This window comes from Poecilia mexicana, unplaced genomic scaffold (assembly GCF_051168715.1).
Source record: "Poecilia mexicana isolate PSO_F unplaced genomic scaffold, ASM5116871v1 scaffold_10, whole genome shotgun sequence".
Lineage (NCBI taxonomy): Eukaryota > Metazoa > Chordata > Actinopteri > Cyprinodontiformes > Poeciliidae > Poecilia > Poecilia mexicana.
In genome coordinates, this window is record NW_028263379.1 from 30,340,938 (window position 1) to 30,360,550 (window position 19,613).

General features: G+C 38.0%; 1 protein-coding gene across 2 annotated transcripts in view; it reads right to left on the reverse strand.

Moving 5' to 3' along the window:
* Window positions 1-18,981, reverse strand: part of il1rapl2 (interleukin 1 receptor accessory protein-like 2) — a 143,934-nt gene extending 124,953 nt beyond the window's left edge. Inside the window, exons 1-2 of one of the 2 annotated variants that reach the window (XM_088009800.1) lie at window positions 18,649-18,981; window positions 17,314-17,417 (exon numbers count right to left, since the gene is read on the reverse strand). In XM_088009800.1, the coding sequence (XP_087865926.1) occupies window positions 17,314-17,417; window positions 18,649-18,921 (377 nt within the window). In that variant the 5' untranslated portion in view covers window positions 18,922-18,981. Of the gene's footprint in view, window positions 1-17,313; window positions 17,579-18,648 lie in introns of those variants that run through there. The other variant, XM_088009799.1, reaches the window with a different exon arrangement.
* Between the last annotated feature and the right edge of the window lie 632 nt (window positions 18,982-19,613).

Consider the following 19,613-nt stretch of genomic DNA (forward strand, 5'->3'; position numbering starts at 1 on the left):
CTACCGTACAGGACATCATGGACGTCACTGAAGGTTTGAATCCACGTAAACATCTGACAAGCTGTTAGCATTCTATTAGCTTGTGATCTCACTCTGCATTTTGCCACAGTGAAGTTACGCTGACGTGCCCTTGAGGTGACTTTAAGTCAGAGGATTAAAGAAGGCGACTTCAACATTTTCAAGTTAAATTTGGACTTAAAGTCTTAGGTTGTGCTGAAGGTGATGGGGGTTTTGTATGTTTTTGTGTAGGGAGGCTCAGCTTGGTGTTTTCTCCCAAGTTAACCTCGAGACACAAAGCAACATTGATCTATTTCTCTTTCATCCTCTGTAACACACACGCACACACTCACCTATTGTCCTTTAACAACAACCTCTCATCTAAGTGGATCTAAACCACTTATCCCATCAATTGAGTGTGTGTGTCTTGCATGTGTGTGTGTGTCTTCCAGGGGGCGCTGGGATTTGGGTCACTGACCTAACTAAGACCACTGAGCATTGAACTTGGAAAGCTTTTTATCCATCCGGTGCTCCCTTTCTCTCCAACCTGCAGCAACTTGTTTTCATCTCCATATATTGTGTTACCGTTCTCTGAAGCTCTCTCTCTCTCTCTCTCTCTCTCTCAGTCCGTCTCACTCTCACATCAAGCAGTCCTTTAGGAATCGCTTGAATGTGTTTCGACTTGTTTGTCCCTAAATTACAGCTCAGATCAACTACATCAAAACATTTTGGGTCACTTTACTATGACGGTTTGTCAGAGCCAGTAGAGACAGAGAGAGAGAGAAAAAATTGATTATAAAAAAAATCATAATTTTCTAGAACAAGCAAAAAAAATTAAAATAAAAAACGATCGATGAGTTCCAAATGTCAAAAATGTGCATGAAAAATTCAGAAATTTTGAGATTGACTTCAGAGATTAACTTCAGAGCGTCAAAAGTTCAACATTTGTGAGAGAAAAGAATCTTGGTATAACATGGGATTGTATTTTGACTTCATGTGTAACACACCAGATGAGACAGTCACCTGAACAGACACATTCAAGTAAGGCATGTAAACGTCAACTCCTTTGGGTTTCATTGCAAAATCATTTCTTTCTCTAAATATAAACATCGCATTTCATTGATAAAGGTAACATTGTTACTAATTGTGCTATAAAATGGTGCCTAAAACATACATAATTCTACCTCTTTATTGCTTAATTTAAGTCTGTCAGTTTGAATTAACATCAGAAGTTCAAAACATTTGTCAAGAAGTGGAATAAAACATAAGTTCTCCTGGACTGTAAGTGGCAGGAAAGTATTAAAGAAAACAAAAGAGTTTGGCTTATAGCCCAGAAAATACAGTACTTAGCAAATCTCTACAATAAATGGACAGAATGAAACATACAAAAATGGAGGATTTTCTGTCTTCTCTCATCGACCCAAGAATCAAGAATTACACATTAAATCACTTTCCTTACTTTGATTTATTCTGTTTTTGAACTGATCCAGTGTACAGTCACATGTGTCTCCTACATGTTTCCTTCCGTGTGTCATTGTGTCAAACCCGCACACATTAAACAGGAAAACAAACACACACACATACAAAAAGGCATTATGTTTACCTCATGATAAAGCCTGTGATTCAGTTGGACTGCAATGCAAACAACACGTCAAACTCATGTGTTTCCCGCTGCGCAAATCTTCTTCATGGAAAAGCTCAGTCTGTGTGTGGGTGTGTGTTCGTATCTGGTGTTGTTCAGAACACATTAGAATGCCTTCGTCTGGGGAAAAAAATAATAAATGCCACAAACGTCTTGTCATTGTGCAGCGCATTACTGATGGAAAAGGTCTGTAGGCTAAAAAAAAGAAAAAAGAGAGAAAATAATGGAATCATTTTTTGTGTTCTGAATTAAATACAGTGCGGTGAGTCAGTTTTCCAATCCAATCCGCCGCAATGCAATCAAGAAAATATCCAATTTGGAATCAATCTGTGGTTACTGATAAAAGGAGAAACAAACAGTTACTATAAATGAAAACTCAATGTCTTATACAGTAGGATGCTCAAAATCTGTAATAACAGCAGATTAGGTGGGAAAGAATAAAACAGCGTTGGATCCCCGAACACGTATTTTTGACACTATTTGTACCGTAATTGGCTACACGGGAGAAAATCTTAAAGATGAGCCACATTTCAGATCGATTCAACAGTTTCCTTGGCGACGGGTGTATTTTCAAATTCCCTCCGTGCTTTTTGGGGCCTGCCGTTTGGTTTGCAAGAAAAAAAATCATTTCAGGTGTAATTTGTTATGACAAAGTAACGTTTTGCTGGAGCAGAGCTTGCAACGACTGCCCAGCGGAGGAAAGTAGCCGGCCGCCAACCCGGACGACATCATTCTGGAGACGGTAACGTCTCACTTTAAAAGTGGGATATATTTATTGATTTTTTTTTTCCACTTAAAGTGACGGCCCCTCAAAGAGCGAGGTCACCAAGACGCAGCAGTCTGCATGTGGAGAAATGGTCATGGTAGGGTCAGTGATGGCAATTTATGCCTTAAGTGGGTCAAATCTGAAATTAATTGTTCTACTTTGAGCAGAAATTTTGTAAAATAAATAAATAAAAGGGTGAGTTTTATAAAACTCTTCTAAATCTTTTACAACAAAACGAGAAACAGTATTTTCAGAGACTTTTTGTTCAGATGACTTCACAATTGAGGCATGCAGGAAAACAACAAAATAAAGCTTAAAAAATATACTACATAGTTTTTGCACTGATTACACAGTGCTCTTTAACAGCTTCTAACTACCTTATTATTAATGCATTGTAGTGCATTAATAATAAGGTCTGACACACATTTTAGATTTTTTGGGATAAAAATATTCAAATCTTTTCCTTAAACTTCATAATCATGCACTGCTTTGTGTCCAATCATTTTAGTGCAAACTAGATCTAATACCTGAGCTTTTTGACCCAATGTGGACTAAAGTTATGAGTTTGGACAACTTGATGTTGCCATTATTATTTTTCATTTATTGATCCATGTTTCTACTCTCATTATAAAATATATTTAGTCAGTTTGTTAATTTTGCTGAGCAGCTTTTGACTGAAGCTTGATTGCTTGTTCTTTTTTTCCAGCTTCCACTGGAGAAGAACAGAAATTCCAATTACATGAAATATTTAAAATGAGCCACAAACAAAATCCTCACATCCGCTTGTAATCTACAGCGCCCACCGCATCGATAAATCAGGCTCAGCCTCCCTGCAATTACCCTCCTATGATCAGGGCAGGCTGCTGGAGGCTGCGCTGAATTATGGAGCTAATAGACGAGGATGTGTCCTGGCCAGCAGGCAGCGTGTTTATACCTGGATCTCACCAACAGGCAGCGGGAGAGCAGGGACCCCCGCACACGTCCAGGCGCTCACTCAGGAGCGGCCGACGCCGTTCCTGTAAACTACGGCCCGACGAACTCAAAACGCTCCAAAGTACGGACATGAGCCTGAACATCAACTGAGTTCTGTTGAGGAGATTAAAAAGTCTGCTTGCTTTGAGTTTTTTTTTTTTTTACATTAAACGTTGACAGCTGGAAAATGTAACATCATCTTCAGACATTTATTAATCACGATGGGGGCAAAAGTGGCCTATTTTGTGTAATTAAAGTTTCAAGGTCCTTTTAAGCCGTGTTAAAATGAAAGAATCTGAGCTACGGCTGAATGTGATGAAACTTCATTAAACTCCTTTTTTTGTGAGGTACAATTAAAGCAGAGAATGCTTTTACTTTCAACATGCCTGTTGGTTCAGTGACACTTCATAAAAAAACAAAAAAAGAACTAAAGTCGAGTTCAACCTCCCTGATATTTGTAATTATTTCTCAGCACAGCCGGCCCAAGTCATCAGCTGTATGGACCCCCTGCTGGAAGTGAAGGTTAACTGGACAGGTTGAAAAATGGGATTGTTGTAAACAGACAGCAGCTGCTTTTATATTACAAATGTGCGCAAAACTTTGGCAATATTATACTAATGACAAAAACCCCCCAACAATTTTGCAATTGTAGTGTTTCCATTAAATAAGAAATGCAATTAAAAATCACACATGAATAAGTTTGTGGACACTATAAGTCATTAAATGAAGTATGCCGCACCATCATCTTTCTACCACTCCCTGTGGTCGTCTTTGTGTTGCCAGCGGCAACGTCCGATTGTTGATCACGTGATTTGAAAAAAGTGTTTCTATTGCAGTTTTGCAAAATACACTAATTTTGATCCATTGAAAAAAGCACCTCACTCTAGCGTGCAAACCTTTTATAAAAAAACTTCAGTTTTTTCAGCATTGACATGTTTCCATTCCAGTGGAAGCTGGAAAAAAAAGAACAACCAATTTATTCTTATAATTCCAACTGGAGCCATTTTGAGGTCAGTGGAACCACAGCTACCTACTTAGAGGTTCACAGGATAGACATTCACAAACTGTTAGGAAGCTTTTGAGAGTGTGGCTGTTTTACCTCAAAAACTCTACTGTTTATGAGAGCTCAGCCTAGCTTGCTAAAAACGAGCTCCTTGTTCTACACTTTACTTCGTGCAGACGGTCTGGACCTCTGGTTAATGAGAAGAAATTGTTTCTTGGTGGCGTGCACTCTGTTGAAGTTTTAAATGATTGTATTTGATCTTAACCAATCGCTAACGTTTACCTTTGTAATGCACCAGTGCGATTGTGAAGGAAGCTACGCTATGAAGCTAACTGGAAATTGTGAGTGCTTTAAACTCCCGCTTTCCCACCTCACCCCCACCAGAGCGAAGAGGGACGTGCCAGGCAGAACAACATTTTTGTCAGCAACAAAAAGTCTTAAGCATTCCTCTTACTCTGGAACTGTGGAAGAAGACAATTGCAAGGCTAGTGCCAGGCATGTTAGCCGTTAGCTTTAGCCTCCAGAAAACAAACCAGGATCCAAATAGGAAATGAACTGCTAGCTTACTAGTTCACTTTAAAACTGGTGGACAATAAGCTTATCTGTACATGGGCCATCAAACATATACTCATTGTGTCTACAGAGTTTGCTGTAGGTGCCTCTCAGTTTTGCACAGTTACTGGTAATTATGACTTTAAATCAACTGTAATTCCTTTGATAAGAGAACAAATCAACTGTGTGCTTCCAGTTGTCACCAAAGCTCAGTCCTAATTCAGTTCAATAAAAACATTCGTTATTAATCCAAGATGGGGATAAATGTTGTAATTCATGTTATGCAATTTTCTTTAGTGTTGCAGACCTACCCAAGGATCAAAGAGTGTGTATATCTGAGACATCACAGAGGAAACCTTTTAGGAAAATAAAAGACTCTCAGCCTGTCTCTTACAGATGTGCATTAGTGTAGCATCAGAAACACTGGATAATGCAGAGAATGATGAGGACGAAACAGGAAGTTGCTACTGTCTTGAAACAAACTATGTGCCCAAATATAAGGATTATTGGTTCTTGAACATCTTTCAACTGCTACCCGAAAAATGTATCTGAATTCTGCCTAACGAAGAAATACATCTTTTTTTTGTTTGTTTTTAGAGTTCTCAATTTTAGGACAGTTCTATGTGAAATCAACTTTTTGAGCTTTACACCATGTAATGATGTTATTCTCTGGAGGGGTTGCCTTGATTATTTCATACATGTCTGAAAAATTCTTTAATCTCCATTGCAACCGTTCAGCTGTGCAGAACTGCTGGGTGGACCCAGCACAGCTTTTTAGGCACATCTCCTCCTCAGCTTCAGTTTCTAGGTTGCTGAGCTTCCACCTCACTTAGGTCCCCTCCCTCAGCTCCTTCAGACTAGCCAGCAGCAATTAGCAAACACCAGATGGAAATCCGAATTTTTATGCAAGTTACTTCTCTGAGAAACACTGGTAAAAACATTGTTAAAGAGTTAATGGAGGAGCCATGTCGTAATGACTTCCTGAAGTCGGAGATTCAGAAGGAGCAAAAGCTTCTTAAAGAGACAGAAGCCCAATTTCAAAGTGTTAAATTATATAAGTCAAATTTCTCTTAAGTCATATTTGATATAAAGCTTCTTTTTTTTTCAACTGAAGGTAATAAGGTCACTTTGACTGTGCTATAAAATGACACTATGTGCCTGGAAAACACAATATTTCCCTGTTAAAAGAACTCTACACATGATCACAAATAAAGCGGTTCATGAACATTAAGACTCTGCTGAATGTTGACCCAACTAAAATGACTCGGATCATTCTAAGTTTGCCGTACGTATTTTCTAAGGTGAAATCTGGATCACTTACGTGTTTAATAAGGGACTTTACAGATCGTCATGTTTGGGTCCATGCCTCCTGCACCTCCTCCTCCGGCCTCCTTTTCTCCCATGCCTCTGCTCTTTCCCTCATATCTCCACCAGACCAGAAAGAATTCAGAGAGCCCTAAACCTCTTCAACATCAAAGTGTCAAAGTAAAGCTTACTTAAAGCTTTTTCTTCCAGGCACTCCTGGCCATGCCAGCAGGAGTAGGCTTACGTTGGCATGAACTGGCACATGTTAGCACACGCTGGGATGAGAGCGATACCAACGTAGATGGCTGCCAAGTTACTGAGGACTGCCAAAAAACCTTCAAATGACCGCTCTCTCCTTCTCTGCTCCCTGTTTACCATCCACTCCTTCCTTGTTAGAGTCTACCGGTGTATTTTTTGACCCCATCCAAACTCTATTTTTGGAAGTGCCTGTTGTCGACTGTCATTTCATTTGAACAACAATCCGTAACTGCACATGTTTAACTTTGATATTGTGTTTTCTTGTGTGAGAAAAACAGATAGGGGAGCATTAACTGAACAGCAGAACAGAGGACGTTTGGTGTAAACTAAATAGAGCATTTCAGAAGAAGAACTTCGAAGCGACTGTGAAACCTGGAGCAGGATGTGTCATGTTCGCCGTCACAAAATTCACCATGAATTTAATTGCGTAGCAGAGGGTGCTTCAAGAAATGTGAGATGACTGGAAAAAAACAGGATAACGCAGAACTGGACCCTTCATCACAATATGGACCCAAAACATATCAGTAAACCCATGAAGGACTCCATTCAAGGATTAAAATGGAAGTAGGTTGTAAAAGCTTTACATCATGTTAAAATGTCAGGAAGGTCTTAGAGCTGTCCATCGTTAAAAAAATATATATTTGAAGTGTTGCCTTGATTCTTTCATGCATGTTTGAGAAATCTGTCAGTCTCCATGGCAACCGTTAAGCTGCGTAAAACACTTCGGTAGACCAAGCTCCGCCTTTGAGGTGCAGCTCCTCCTCACAGCTGCAGTTTCCAAACTTCAGAGCTTCTGCTTCAAAGAACAACAATCCCACTCAGCTCCTTCAGACTAGCCAGCACCAATTAGCAAACACCTGGTGGAAATGCGCATCTGCTGAGCTCATGATAGAAGAAACTCATCAATAATAATGTTGCTAAAGGGTTAATAGAAGAACCATGTTCATGTATTCCTGAAGGCAGAGTTCTTAAAGCAACAGAGGCCCAATTTCAAGGGGTTAAATTACAAAGTTAAATTTCTTTTAAGTCATATATGATACATATAGTATATTTTAACAACTCGAGATGACAGTTACTTGATTGTGCTATAAAATGACACCATGTACCTGGAAAATACATAATTTTAAGAAAACAAAATTCCTAAGCTCAGATTTTGATCTTTTTGAGATGCAGTGGGATTACTTTAAATAAGTTGTAAATGAGGGAAAATCCTGAAATGTCTTACAGCTGGAGGTAAGGGGTGAGACAAGCGATGTCAGAGACTGGTAGATGGATCAATAAAATGGTCTAACCGTAGTTAGTGAGAGGCTGTTTTTAAGTCAGTTATTTTCATTTTCTGAATTAAACAAGAATAAATTGTAAGAGTAATTAAAATGATTTAAAACTTTCGTGAAAATGTGTTAAATCTACAGTACGCAACCTTGACAACAAAAACTGTACTTATTTGCTAAAACTATCTCTATGCATTAGTTAGGTTGCTATAGCGATCTGCAGGTCAAAACCAATTACAGGAGGAGGGTTTTAGTGCTGTCAATCACCCTCTTGTTTTCTGACCTAGCTGTGTATTTCTGCAGCTAGCACCGCGAGAGGCGAGAGAAGCTTGATTCTTTTTTCCCCCACAGACTGTCTGTCTGATACTGTCACAACATAAAGATTATTTTAACAAATATGTAAAAAGCACATTTTGTATGAAAGTTACATACTGGAGCTTTAACAAAGAACTGAACCATTCATGTGGCGTTCCAAAGGTAAGCATAGAAACTTTCTTCTATGTTTACCAGGTTAAATTATTTTGGAATGGGTTAAATAGGGAAACTGCAGCACACAAAACGCCATTTCCTTTCTGTAGTCAACCAGCCATTAGACATGCAACCACCCTCAGAACTATCAGCAAGAATTCAGCATCCAAGGAAAATATCAATCTACCACTCTCTTCTAAAATCATGTGTGTGTTTTCTGATCCCAGATTTGATGTTTTTATATGTTGATTCAGACCTGTTAGCTTCTCTACTGTGCTGAAAACTGTCCTGCTGGTGGAAGTCCTGACGTCCTCCTCATGTTAAACCAAAACCGACTGTTTATAAAGTCTGCTAAAAACTTTTTGATTAAAACATCTTCCAAAAAGTCACATGCTAAGAAAATGCTAACATGTGACCTTTGTGTCAAGATAATGCAACACAGTCATCTTAAAATGGTAAATTATTATAAAAATGTCATTTTATTAGAGTGCTAGAAGCGGCCTAAAATGCCAGTAAATGTGTTACTCTGCATTAGCCGACATAACAATCCTTTCTGCAACCAAGTCATACTGTATTTAATCCACATGGCTGATGAAACAGTGAACATGCCTGAGATCCACAAGGAAAAGGCAAGTGGAAATGAAAGAATGCTAAAAGATGACTAACAATCTGAAAAATGCTGCATGCATTTGTAAAAATCCAATGTTTTAAACTTGTATAAACTTGCTCTGGTCATCAGTCAAAGCTGTTTTCACTCTGAAAATTTTATTCAGAAACGTGCACACGTTCATAACCCAATATGCAGGTAAGGAGGAAACTTACGGAGAACTGCCTTACCCAAAGACAAGGGAAACGTCTGTAATCCAACCAGGAACTTTCTGATTGCAAGGCAACTATTGTTGATACTCAGCCATTTTTGCAACAAGAAAAAGGACAAAACTTGTAGTTCCAAGATGTACAAAACTAATGGAGCCATACCAAGAAATATCTGCTCAATTCCACATGATATGGTCATGACTGATTTTCCGTTTTTATAGATTTTGAGAGACGCCTAAAAAGCCCAGAGTATGAAATACAGTATAAGCATAAAAATAAAAGTTGGTCAAACGAAACTATAAAACTTTTTTTGTGTGTGTAAACATAATACCATCCAACTTTTTTGTCATTTCACTAAAAAGTTTCCTAGTTAATCTTTGACATCAGAAAAATCTCTAACCAATCACCACGTCATCAAATAAATGTGCAAACATTCAGTAATGGGGGTCATTTTGACTGCACCAAAAATACAAAGTCACCATGCCAAAAAGCCAGACATATTTTCAGCCACTGACTCAGTTTTAAAGCGAATGTGTTTCTTTTCCATCTAATGTGACGTGCAGAAGTGCATAGACAAGAGCCACGGCATGAAGTGTCTAATCTAACACTTCCTTGTTCACCATCTAACACTTATTATTTTTGTTCTGCCTTCCGTTTTGTTTCCTGCCTCTGCCGTTCTTCATGTAGGATGTTCCTGAGCAGAAAGGCGGCCTGGCAGCTTAAGGTGTGAACTTTTGAACAGTTTTGGGTAAAAGTGTCCTCTTCCAAGCAGACTGGCTTCTTTTTTCATTTAGTAAACAAAATGTAGATGTTTTATAATTTAGACAGCAAGTGAAAATTGTCGGTCCCTGGCTAAAATGGAACTCAAATCAGATGAATGATTAGTGAGTTTTGAAGCAAAACCAACTTGTTCAATGTTTGCTGTAGATTTTTTTAAACTAACAAATATGTTCACAAAGAGAATAAATAAGAATAAACTTTGTAAATACAATAGAAACAAACATACAGCCAGAGGTACAATAGAATGGACAAAGTCTAAAAATGAAATCTAATTAAGGAGAGTTTTGAAAATGTTTTTTTTAAACACTATCTCTTATCAAACTCAGCTAAAACCTTTTGGCAAATAACAAAGGCGGAAAATATTCAGGTATTAGATGAGGGAAGATGAAAGAAAAATAAACTAAAAACTCTTGGTTTATTAATTGCTGTAAAAAGTGACAAATTTACTTGAAACTCAAACTTTTCAGATCTGAAAAATCATAAAGCAATATAAAAAATAATATTAAATATAAATATAACATAAAACATTTAAAAAATTGATTTAATTTTCCCCTCCACTTAATTATGCTCTACTTACTGAGTCTAACACACAAAATCCCAATGAAGTAAATTAAAGTGTGCTGCCTTTTTTTCAAAATATGTGAAAAAGTTATGAAAATTATGACAACTTTTGCGACACATTTACATTTTATTATTTCTTTTTCGACCAGACTCTGAGATATTTATTGTTTTATTCAGAAGGGTTTCCGTGTTTTCCATGTGAGTAAACATTTGGACTCAGTAGAAACTGGAATCACAATAACAGCCTCTCGCCACCTTTCCGCTGCTCTGATTGTAATTTCAGGTTTAGTTTTTCCATTGGCATAAAGCAGGGGTGTCAAACTCCCAAAAGATTGACACATCCATCTATTTTTAGTCAAATTTAGTCTGTCTCATGCTCTGTTAGTTTTCCAACAGAGCTGAAGATCGGACATAAATCTGTGGGCGGCATGCAAGAGGAAGGTCAGATTAAAGATAATTAATCTAACTCTGGTTTAGCATCACTTAGCTCCCAAATCCCATTATCTCTTTTGATGGATTATTAATAAGGTTTATGGAAGACCTAAAAACACATTAAGTCTTCATTTGCAAACATTAGTTTACATTTTTAAAGGGGCACTGCTATGTAAAATATATATTTTTGAACTTTCCATTGTGATATAATGTTATTCCCTCCTCTAAATCTTACCAAGAGTTTTGCCTCGACTCTTATACATGTTCCTTTAATCTCTGTGGCAGCCATTCAGCTGTGCGAAACGCCTGAGTGGACCTAGCCCCGCCTTTAAGGACGATACTCCTCCTCAGAGCTGCAGTTTCTGGGCTTTTGTCCCACTCAGCTCCTTCAGACTAGCCAGAAGCGATTAGCAAACACCTAGTGAAACAGCACATCAGCTAAACTCATTATAGGAGCTACGTCTCAGTGAAATGCTGGTAAAAAAAAAAACACTGTTAAAGGGTTAATACAGAAGCATGACGACTTCCTGAAGGTGGAGCTTCAGAAAGAGCAAGAGCTTCTTAAAGAGACAGAGGCCCAATCTGAAAGCAACTGAAGGCAACACAAACTGTACTATACAAAGATACTACATGGCTGGAAAACACATAATACTGCCCCTTTAATTAGATTACCTGGTTGAGCTCAACAGATTCAAATACTGCCGCTCTTCTTTCTGAAATCAAGCTGAGTTGTGACACATCCACCTCCATCCCTCTCTCTATGTGTGCCTCCGTATGTGAGCTTTCTGATTTCCTCCCTGAATCAGTCTGATAGACAATCAAGTGTTCCAGGATGGAGGCCTGGTGCAAAGTCCATCTTGTAGCATCGTAGCCTGAGGGGAAACGGGGAGCTCTCACTGTGTGTCTCAATTTCAGTTTAAGTAATGTCTGTCTGTGAGCGGTGTGTACTGTGGTCCTAATCATAATGTGTGTGAGGAGGGTGTTGAACGGTCATCGCATGCCCTGCCCTCTTCCCCCACTGAGCTCCCTGTACCTGCAGAGAATACCTGCAGAGAAAATGGTTTTTTGTTTTGTTTTGTTTTTCACCCTCGTCTGTCCATCTAATTCCTTCTTCTCTCTGTCGGCTCTCCTCTGTTTTGGGTTTTGTCTATTTAGCCTCTTTCTCTGCCTCTCCTGTTTGATTACTGTGTTTTTGATTACAGTCTGTGTCTCGCTCCCATCTCCCTACCCCATCCCAAATTACTTCGCCAAATGTTTCTGCTTCTCTGCAATTTCTATCTTATCTCTATATCGTTTCTCAGTTTATGCCAGAAATCCTGTTATTTCATTTACTGAGTTTGCAGTAATTTTTTTCAGATTTTTTTTTTCATTTTGAATTATGTAAGAAGGATTTTTGTGAAATGTGTGTCTGCATGTACTTACATTGATAATATTCAATACAAGAAAGTTGCCTAATAATTAATTTCATTCCTTAGTATTATTCTGCTGTCTTATGGCAAGATGTTTGACAAAAAAATATTTCTGTCAAAGTTGTTTTAGGCTTTGACCCAAATCACAGAATAAGGGTTTCATATCAGCTGGTATGGACAATGATCGATTAGTTTTTTTGGTTCAATTATCTGAAATGCTGCCAAACCTTTCTGCATCACACTGCAAGAAATTCTGACCCATAAACATAGTAAATAAGGGCTAAGTGGTGTAAAAGAGATATAAACTTATGTCAGCACAGACATTGTAAAATTAATTGTAGTATTACATAATATGAGCCAAAGGGATTATGTAGATTTAAAAAACAAAACACAAAAGAGTGGCCAGAGAATGGAGCCCTGAGGAACTCCACATCTGATCTTTGTGTGTTCTCCAATGAGAAAGCAGAAAAAATGTCTACTAGCTAAGATCTAGATCAGTTTACCATATCAAAATCATATTCATTTTTCCAGTCTGACATTGAGTTTTTTTATTTATGATAAATCACTGGCATCCTGTAAAACCAAGACAGAAGTTTTATGATAAACCACTGTACAGTCATTGATCAACTGCCTATTCGGTAATCCCCGCTAAAACTTAATCAGGGTCTGCAAAGTGTTTACTAAGTACTAAATCTCCTGAGAACCAAATTAATGCAGCAAGTTGTGAATTTATGACAAACGGTTTTTGTCAAACACTTTTAAACTCAATTTAAGAGACCCTACTGCAGATGCACTAATGACTGAAAGCACAGGGGACTGTTTTCATGAGGCAGAATCAAATACTGTTTGTCTTATTCTCTAAATCTTTTAGGTAAAATAAAAAAAGCAAAGTAATTGTTGGATAAGAGTCAGCAGGGACAATTGGTGAGGCGTTTATCTGGCTGTCAGCAAAAGCAATTTAAGGTCCAAACATTGTTCAGAGGAATATAACGGCCTCCATCTTTTCTATGTTAACTGCAGGAACAAAAGTTACAGCAATGAGAGGATGAGTAATGCTGGATTCAAAATGGAGCGCAGAGAAGCTCAGGAAGTAGGAACGAAACGGGCAGAAGCAAACAGAAGGATCTTACAAACGGTGGCCGAAGAGAGGCGCTTAAAGTCTGAGGAGGCCGATTACTGGAACGCAAAGCAGGTGAGTCCAGAGAGCAGCTAATTCACTGAACACAGAGACTGGAAGAAAAAAGTTCATAAAAACTATAACAATAAAAAAAGACCCCAAACAATTCCACATCCAGGAATAATTACAAACTAGAATGTGAGCAAACGTGAATTTACTAAAGTGTGTGATCAACTCAAAAGAACACAAGACTGCAAATTAATAGCTACGTTGTGCAAGAGAGATCTAAAGTTATGTCATCAGAATAGACACTGTGAGATGATTGTAATACATCATAATCTGAACCACATGGATTGTGGAGATTTTAAAAAATAAAGAGGCCTTAGAATGGAGCCTTGAGGAACTCCACATGTAACGTTTGAGTGCTCTCATTTACAATTAGAAAACAGAGAATTTTGTCTACTAGATCAGAGTTTACCAGTTTACCATACTTCTACATGTAGCTACAATATGAGCAAGACTATGGTTAGCTGCTATAAAACAGGATTTCAATAACATTAAAAAAAAAAGACAAAATGATAATGGAGTTGACATTTTTGACCCATTTTATTAAGTATAAATTACCAAGGTTACAGTGGCTACAAAATGGACTCCTGTAAACGGATAACTTCTCCTTAAAATATTTTCAGATACGTTTACATATTGTAGCCTTTAATCTGCCAAATATCTATTCTGCATACCTCAAATGTATGAAAGAATTTTCTAGTTTTCTTCCTAAAATAATGGCCTAAGTGGCTTTTGCCAATTTTTAGTGGTGATTTTGGCCCCGTCTCTTTCTACTACACACAGACGTTATATTTGTGAACATGTTTCTCCTTTCTATCTTTAAACTCAGTTTTTCAGAAAATTATAATCAAGAGCTATAAATTACAACCTTCTAGAGCTTTGGGTATTTTCACTTTCCTTTTATTAATCCAATTTCAACAGATGCCAGTCAGCGCAGGGCGTCAGGAAGCAAAACAAAATCTACTCGGCAGAGCCGTTTCTTTTTGTTTTATTGTAGCAAGGGTACAAACAGGGAAACGCATGTCGGCGCCCTTAAAGCAACAGCAATAGAAATCAGATCAAGAGCAATAAATTGCTCTGAATGTTCGGGTTTTTCTCACGGCCCTTTTACTACCCATTTTCATACACTGGATACGGCCTTTTAGTGATATAACCGTATCCAGTCAGAGGCTCCCTGCTAGGATAGGAGGTGATTTGCTTCCGTGCATGTGTGTGCGCTAATAAGAGGCCCTGAGACAATGACAGACACCAAGTCCTAATTAGGTTGTCATGCTGAGAGAGCAAGGGAGAGACAGAGAGAGAGAGAGAAATGGGAAAGGGAGAGAGAAAGAGAGAGAGCTTATTACGGAGGATAGGTGTCAGGCTATGGCAGGAATAGGTGGGAGGATGGCACAGGAGCAGGTCGAGGGGAGGGAGGGAGGAAGACGACACGGATGAAGGGAAAGAGGGAACAGGTCGGTGACGTGGAGAACCAAAGACTGGGAATGGGAGGAGCATTAATGGGGAAGTGTTATGTGTTTTCCAGGCACGTAGTGGCATTTTGTAGCATAATGAAGTAACTAATTACAGTTGTTAAAAAATGCTGCATATATCAAGTATAACTTTACAATTAAACACCTTGAAATTGGGCCTCTGTCTCTTTAAGAAGCTTCTGTTTGTTCTGAAACTTCAGGAAATTATCAACATGGCTCACCTATAACCCTTTAACAACATTTCTATCAGTGTTTCACTGAGAAGTAGCTCCTATAATGAGCACAGCCACCAGGTGTTTGCTAATTGCTTCTGGCTAGTCTGAAGGAGCTGAGTGAAGGAGTTGCTGGGGGAGAAGGAAGCTTGGAATCTTGGGAACTGCAGTTCAGAGGAGGAGCTTCGTCCAAGAAGGCAGAGCTAGGTCCTCCCAGGCGTTTTGAACATGTGAATGGTTGCCATGGAGATTAAAGGATTCTCAAACATGCGTGAAAGAATCAAAGCGACACTCCAGGTATGTTTTTGATGAGGAAATAATATTATAACATGATGTAAAGATCAAAAAAGTCTATTTTACATAACACTGCTTGGGAAAAACAGGAAGTGGAAATGAAAGAGTACATGATCTTTTGACATTAATGGAAAAATTAATCCATTACTAATGCTTCAAACAATTAAGTTAGTCCACTAAAGTAACACAACTAAATGAGTTTGATTCATTTACTATATGAGCCTCTGTGAATCGCATTTTTTCCATCAGTTTTATCCAAACACCCGTCAGTCACTTGCAGGTAAACAAGAAGGAAAGCTTTGTTGTCGGCTACAAAGCTGACTGCTCTACATAGGTTTCTGCCACTGCAGTTACAAACACACAGACATGTCCCTGAAGTGGCCCCACAGTAGCCATGCCAGTGCCTGTTGTCCTGCCAGCAGCCATATTGTGAATGAACAATTTGCAAAACTGGCAGGATTTCCTCCATCTGGCAGATTAAACCCATTTGTCGCACGTTTAGAGAAAAGATTTGCTTCAGAAAAGAAGGGAAAAAAAACTATTTTAGAACGAATTATGGTGTGAAAACAAAAACGTGTTGTAGCCTGAGAGATTGTTTGTTTTAATGACAAAATTACGGCACTTCACATTCTACTTAATGAATTCATTTTCTAAAGCAGAAGCCTAATCTCAGACTGAAAAACTTAGAAAAAAAAATCTATCTTTAATTTACATCCATATAAACACGTTTGATAAATGAGATGATTGAAAAGTTTATTTATTGTAGTTCACCAAGTGAAACATTACCTGTAATAATTAGACACAAATTGATGTTTCTTTTTTTGCCTTTTTTCCTATTAGCTACACTTGCAACTAATGAAAACACAATATTTAAGAAATTTATATCAGACCAATAAAAAAACAATGCTGTCAAATGATTAAAGAATATAATCAGATTAATCAGACTATAGTGCTGTAATTAATCATGATTAATCACTATGTCCAACTTTGTAACCTTCTAATCTAAATATGAACACAGTTGAGGTTCTGGCAGGAATGGAGCTCTGGCTAAGCCCCTCCTCCTGCCACACTCCAGCCAATCAAAATGAAAGCAATTATCTGACTTTTTTGAAAGAAGGTAATGGAAACCTACTCCAAGTAGAAAACTTGTTCAGAGGAAAACTGACAGATGACTAGCTCACTCTTGCCTTTTTTTCCAAAGTGCGTTATGCTTTCTGTATTTCAACCAAATAAGAGAAATGGCTGTGTCCATTTGAATGAAAATCTCAAGATGTTTGTTGTCCTTTCTACTATTAAGATAAACTAAAATCACCTTACATTTTCCTTTCTAACATTTTAAAATATAACTTTTTTTGACAGGCCTAGAATCAGACAGAATTGCACCCTAACATTGTTTTAAAAGTGTATTTGCATCAATTTAAGCTTCCTGAATTGTGATCAAGGATTGCTCAAAATCATTCTAAGGACCGCAAATGGCCCACGCGCCGCACTTTAAACACCCTCGGTATAGTGACTCCCTCCCTTGTTAATTAAAAAAAAAAAAAAGTCAAAAAGATGTCACCGCTTTTTTCCATTAAAAGTGAGAAGAAAGCAGTGAATCGGGTCACAACTGGTCCAGAAAAAGGTTTTATCATTCCAGAAACTCAGCGTGATTATTCCGTCTCACCACCTGCATTATGCTCAGACTGAATCCCGAACTCGGAAAACAAAACGCCTCTCTGCTCAGCGTGCTTTGACCTTGCTCCCCATCCGGGCAGAGGAGCGGTTTGGCTGTGGCATTCACAAGGCGTCATCAGCGATGCATCTACCTGACCCAGAGATGACCCTGAATCACGCTTCATCTGAGAGTCTGGGGTGGAGAGACGGAGATTTTCCTCCAGGGTAGAGCAAAAGTCTTTCCCCGGCGTGCAGATACGGTACCTTAGAACGCACGTGTAGAAGCCATTATCTTCCACTTCAGCAGATCTAAACCAGATGGAGTCGTCTTCTTTGCTCAGCCTGTGACCGGAGAAGATGATGGGCTCCTGCAGGAGACATTACAAAGGATAACAAGAAGCTGAATTTCCAGGAAAAAAAAAACAAAAATTTTTTGACCTAAAAGCAATGATGATTAAACCCAAAGAAGATTACAACGTAAATTAGATGAAAAAGTGATTTAACTTAGACTACTTCACTGTATTTGAGATGTGACGCACCAAAGAACAGCTCCTGTAGGTTTCAGGTTATTATCTGAGTGAGAGTCTATCAGCTGTTCTTTCCCAGCATGAAACATAAACCTAGCTGAAGAAATTACTGTTTCAGCTTCAGCTTCAGGTTTGTTCATGTCCCAAAGGACAATTCATGTTACAGCAAGTACATTAAATGTATAAAAATTAGACTTACAGTGTTTATGACAGATTTTTCCACCTACAAAACTTTGCAAAATAATTCATACGTCTTCAAAGTTTGACACTTTTGGCATGCCATATTGAAATTTACGTGACAGAAGGATTCAAATTATTTGCATAATTCAGAAATGAGGAAATCACTGAGATATTTTGACGTATGAAATGTATGAAATTAATTTCATACATTTTTAGCAATAAAAGTCTGAAAAGTGCGGTTTGCATTTACATTTAGCACCTCTGAGCTAATACTTTTTAGAATCACCTGTTCTTGCTGTACTTGAAGCAAAAAAAGTATTCTATAGAATGTCTACGGAAATGCCAAACTAAACTAATAAATAAATCTGTACTAAATCTGTCAAAATTAGACTCCCAAGCAAGTTTGAAAAAAAAAGTCTGTAAAGGTTTTTACTTATGTAAACTTCTTCACAGGAATTAGAATTTCAAATTTATCTTTAGATTTTACTACAAAGAACCTCAAATTACAAAAAGAGAGAAAATGAATACATTATTTTACAAAGTACTGAGGAAAAGCACATAAGTTTGTGGCCTAATGTTAAACATAGCACTGGTGTGAACGTCAATATTGCATCAAAAGTCAACAACAAACAGCACTTAATTACTTTCATACTAACATTTATTAAATTGTATTTGATATTTGGAACAGTGTTTGCGATTGAATGTTCTGTTTTATATCATTCATGTTAAAGAGCCAAAATAGACACATGTGGCCCTAGAAACCTGTGATGTATCACAAGGAAACCCATTTTAGTTGTGAATAGAATAAATGTGAGGTATGAATACTTCTGCAAAACTCTTTTAGTTATTTTCTTACTCCTGGTTTCTCGTCGTTCTGAATGAGCTGCCTTACCTCAGCATCTCCTTTGTTCTTGTACCAGATGAGACGCAGCTTGGCGTTGGTGGCCATGGTGTAGTTGGTTCGAATGTAGCTGTAGAACAAGGCACATTTGACCCGAACGGGCTCGCCGGCCAGGACGTGGTACTCCCTCAGATCCACCGACCAGTCTATGCATCCGTCCACTGGCAGGGAGAGAAGGCAGAGAGGTGAGACCGGCAGTCTGAATGCACACGCTGTTCGCTCTGCTCGACAACTTTGCTCTCTCAAAGTTTCTGAAAAAAACATGAGTAATCATCAAAAATACCTGCATGAGTTGGAGAAAAATAAACTGTATGGAAAATGAAATGTGCAGATGACGGAAGAAAATAAGAGGGTGTAAGGAAACAAACAGGAAAAGACAAATGCAGGTGACGGGGAATATTGTTTCTTTGGAAATTGTTTGGGGTTTTGTGTCTCAATCTAGAAGCAATCAACGACTGCAAATAGCTTTTCAAAGTCTGTGTGTATATATATATATATATATATATATATATATATATATATATATATATATATATATATATATATATATATATATATATATATATATATATATATATATATTGTAGTTAACATCTCAGAATACAACGTAAAACTTGAACCCATGAAGAAGATATAATAATAAGTGATAATGAAAGACAAATATGAGGTGAGGAGGTCCATAAACATTCAGAGTTCTGAAAGAAGGAGGGCAAAAGAAGAGATGAAAGAGGAATGTATGCAGCGGTGGGTAAGATGAGGTCAACTGAAAGGGGGGAGAAAAAAAACAAATTGTAGACGGAAGACATGGGAAAGGAAGAAGCTGAGATGTAAAGGTCAACGCTGAAAATGACAAGGGCGATTCCCCAAATGGACTTCCCGCGTTCTCAGCCCCCCTCGTCTACTCTTTTCTTCTACATTCTTCTTCTTTTCTCTTCTAATCTTTTGTTTTCTTGCTC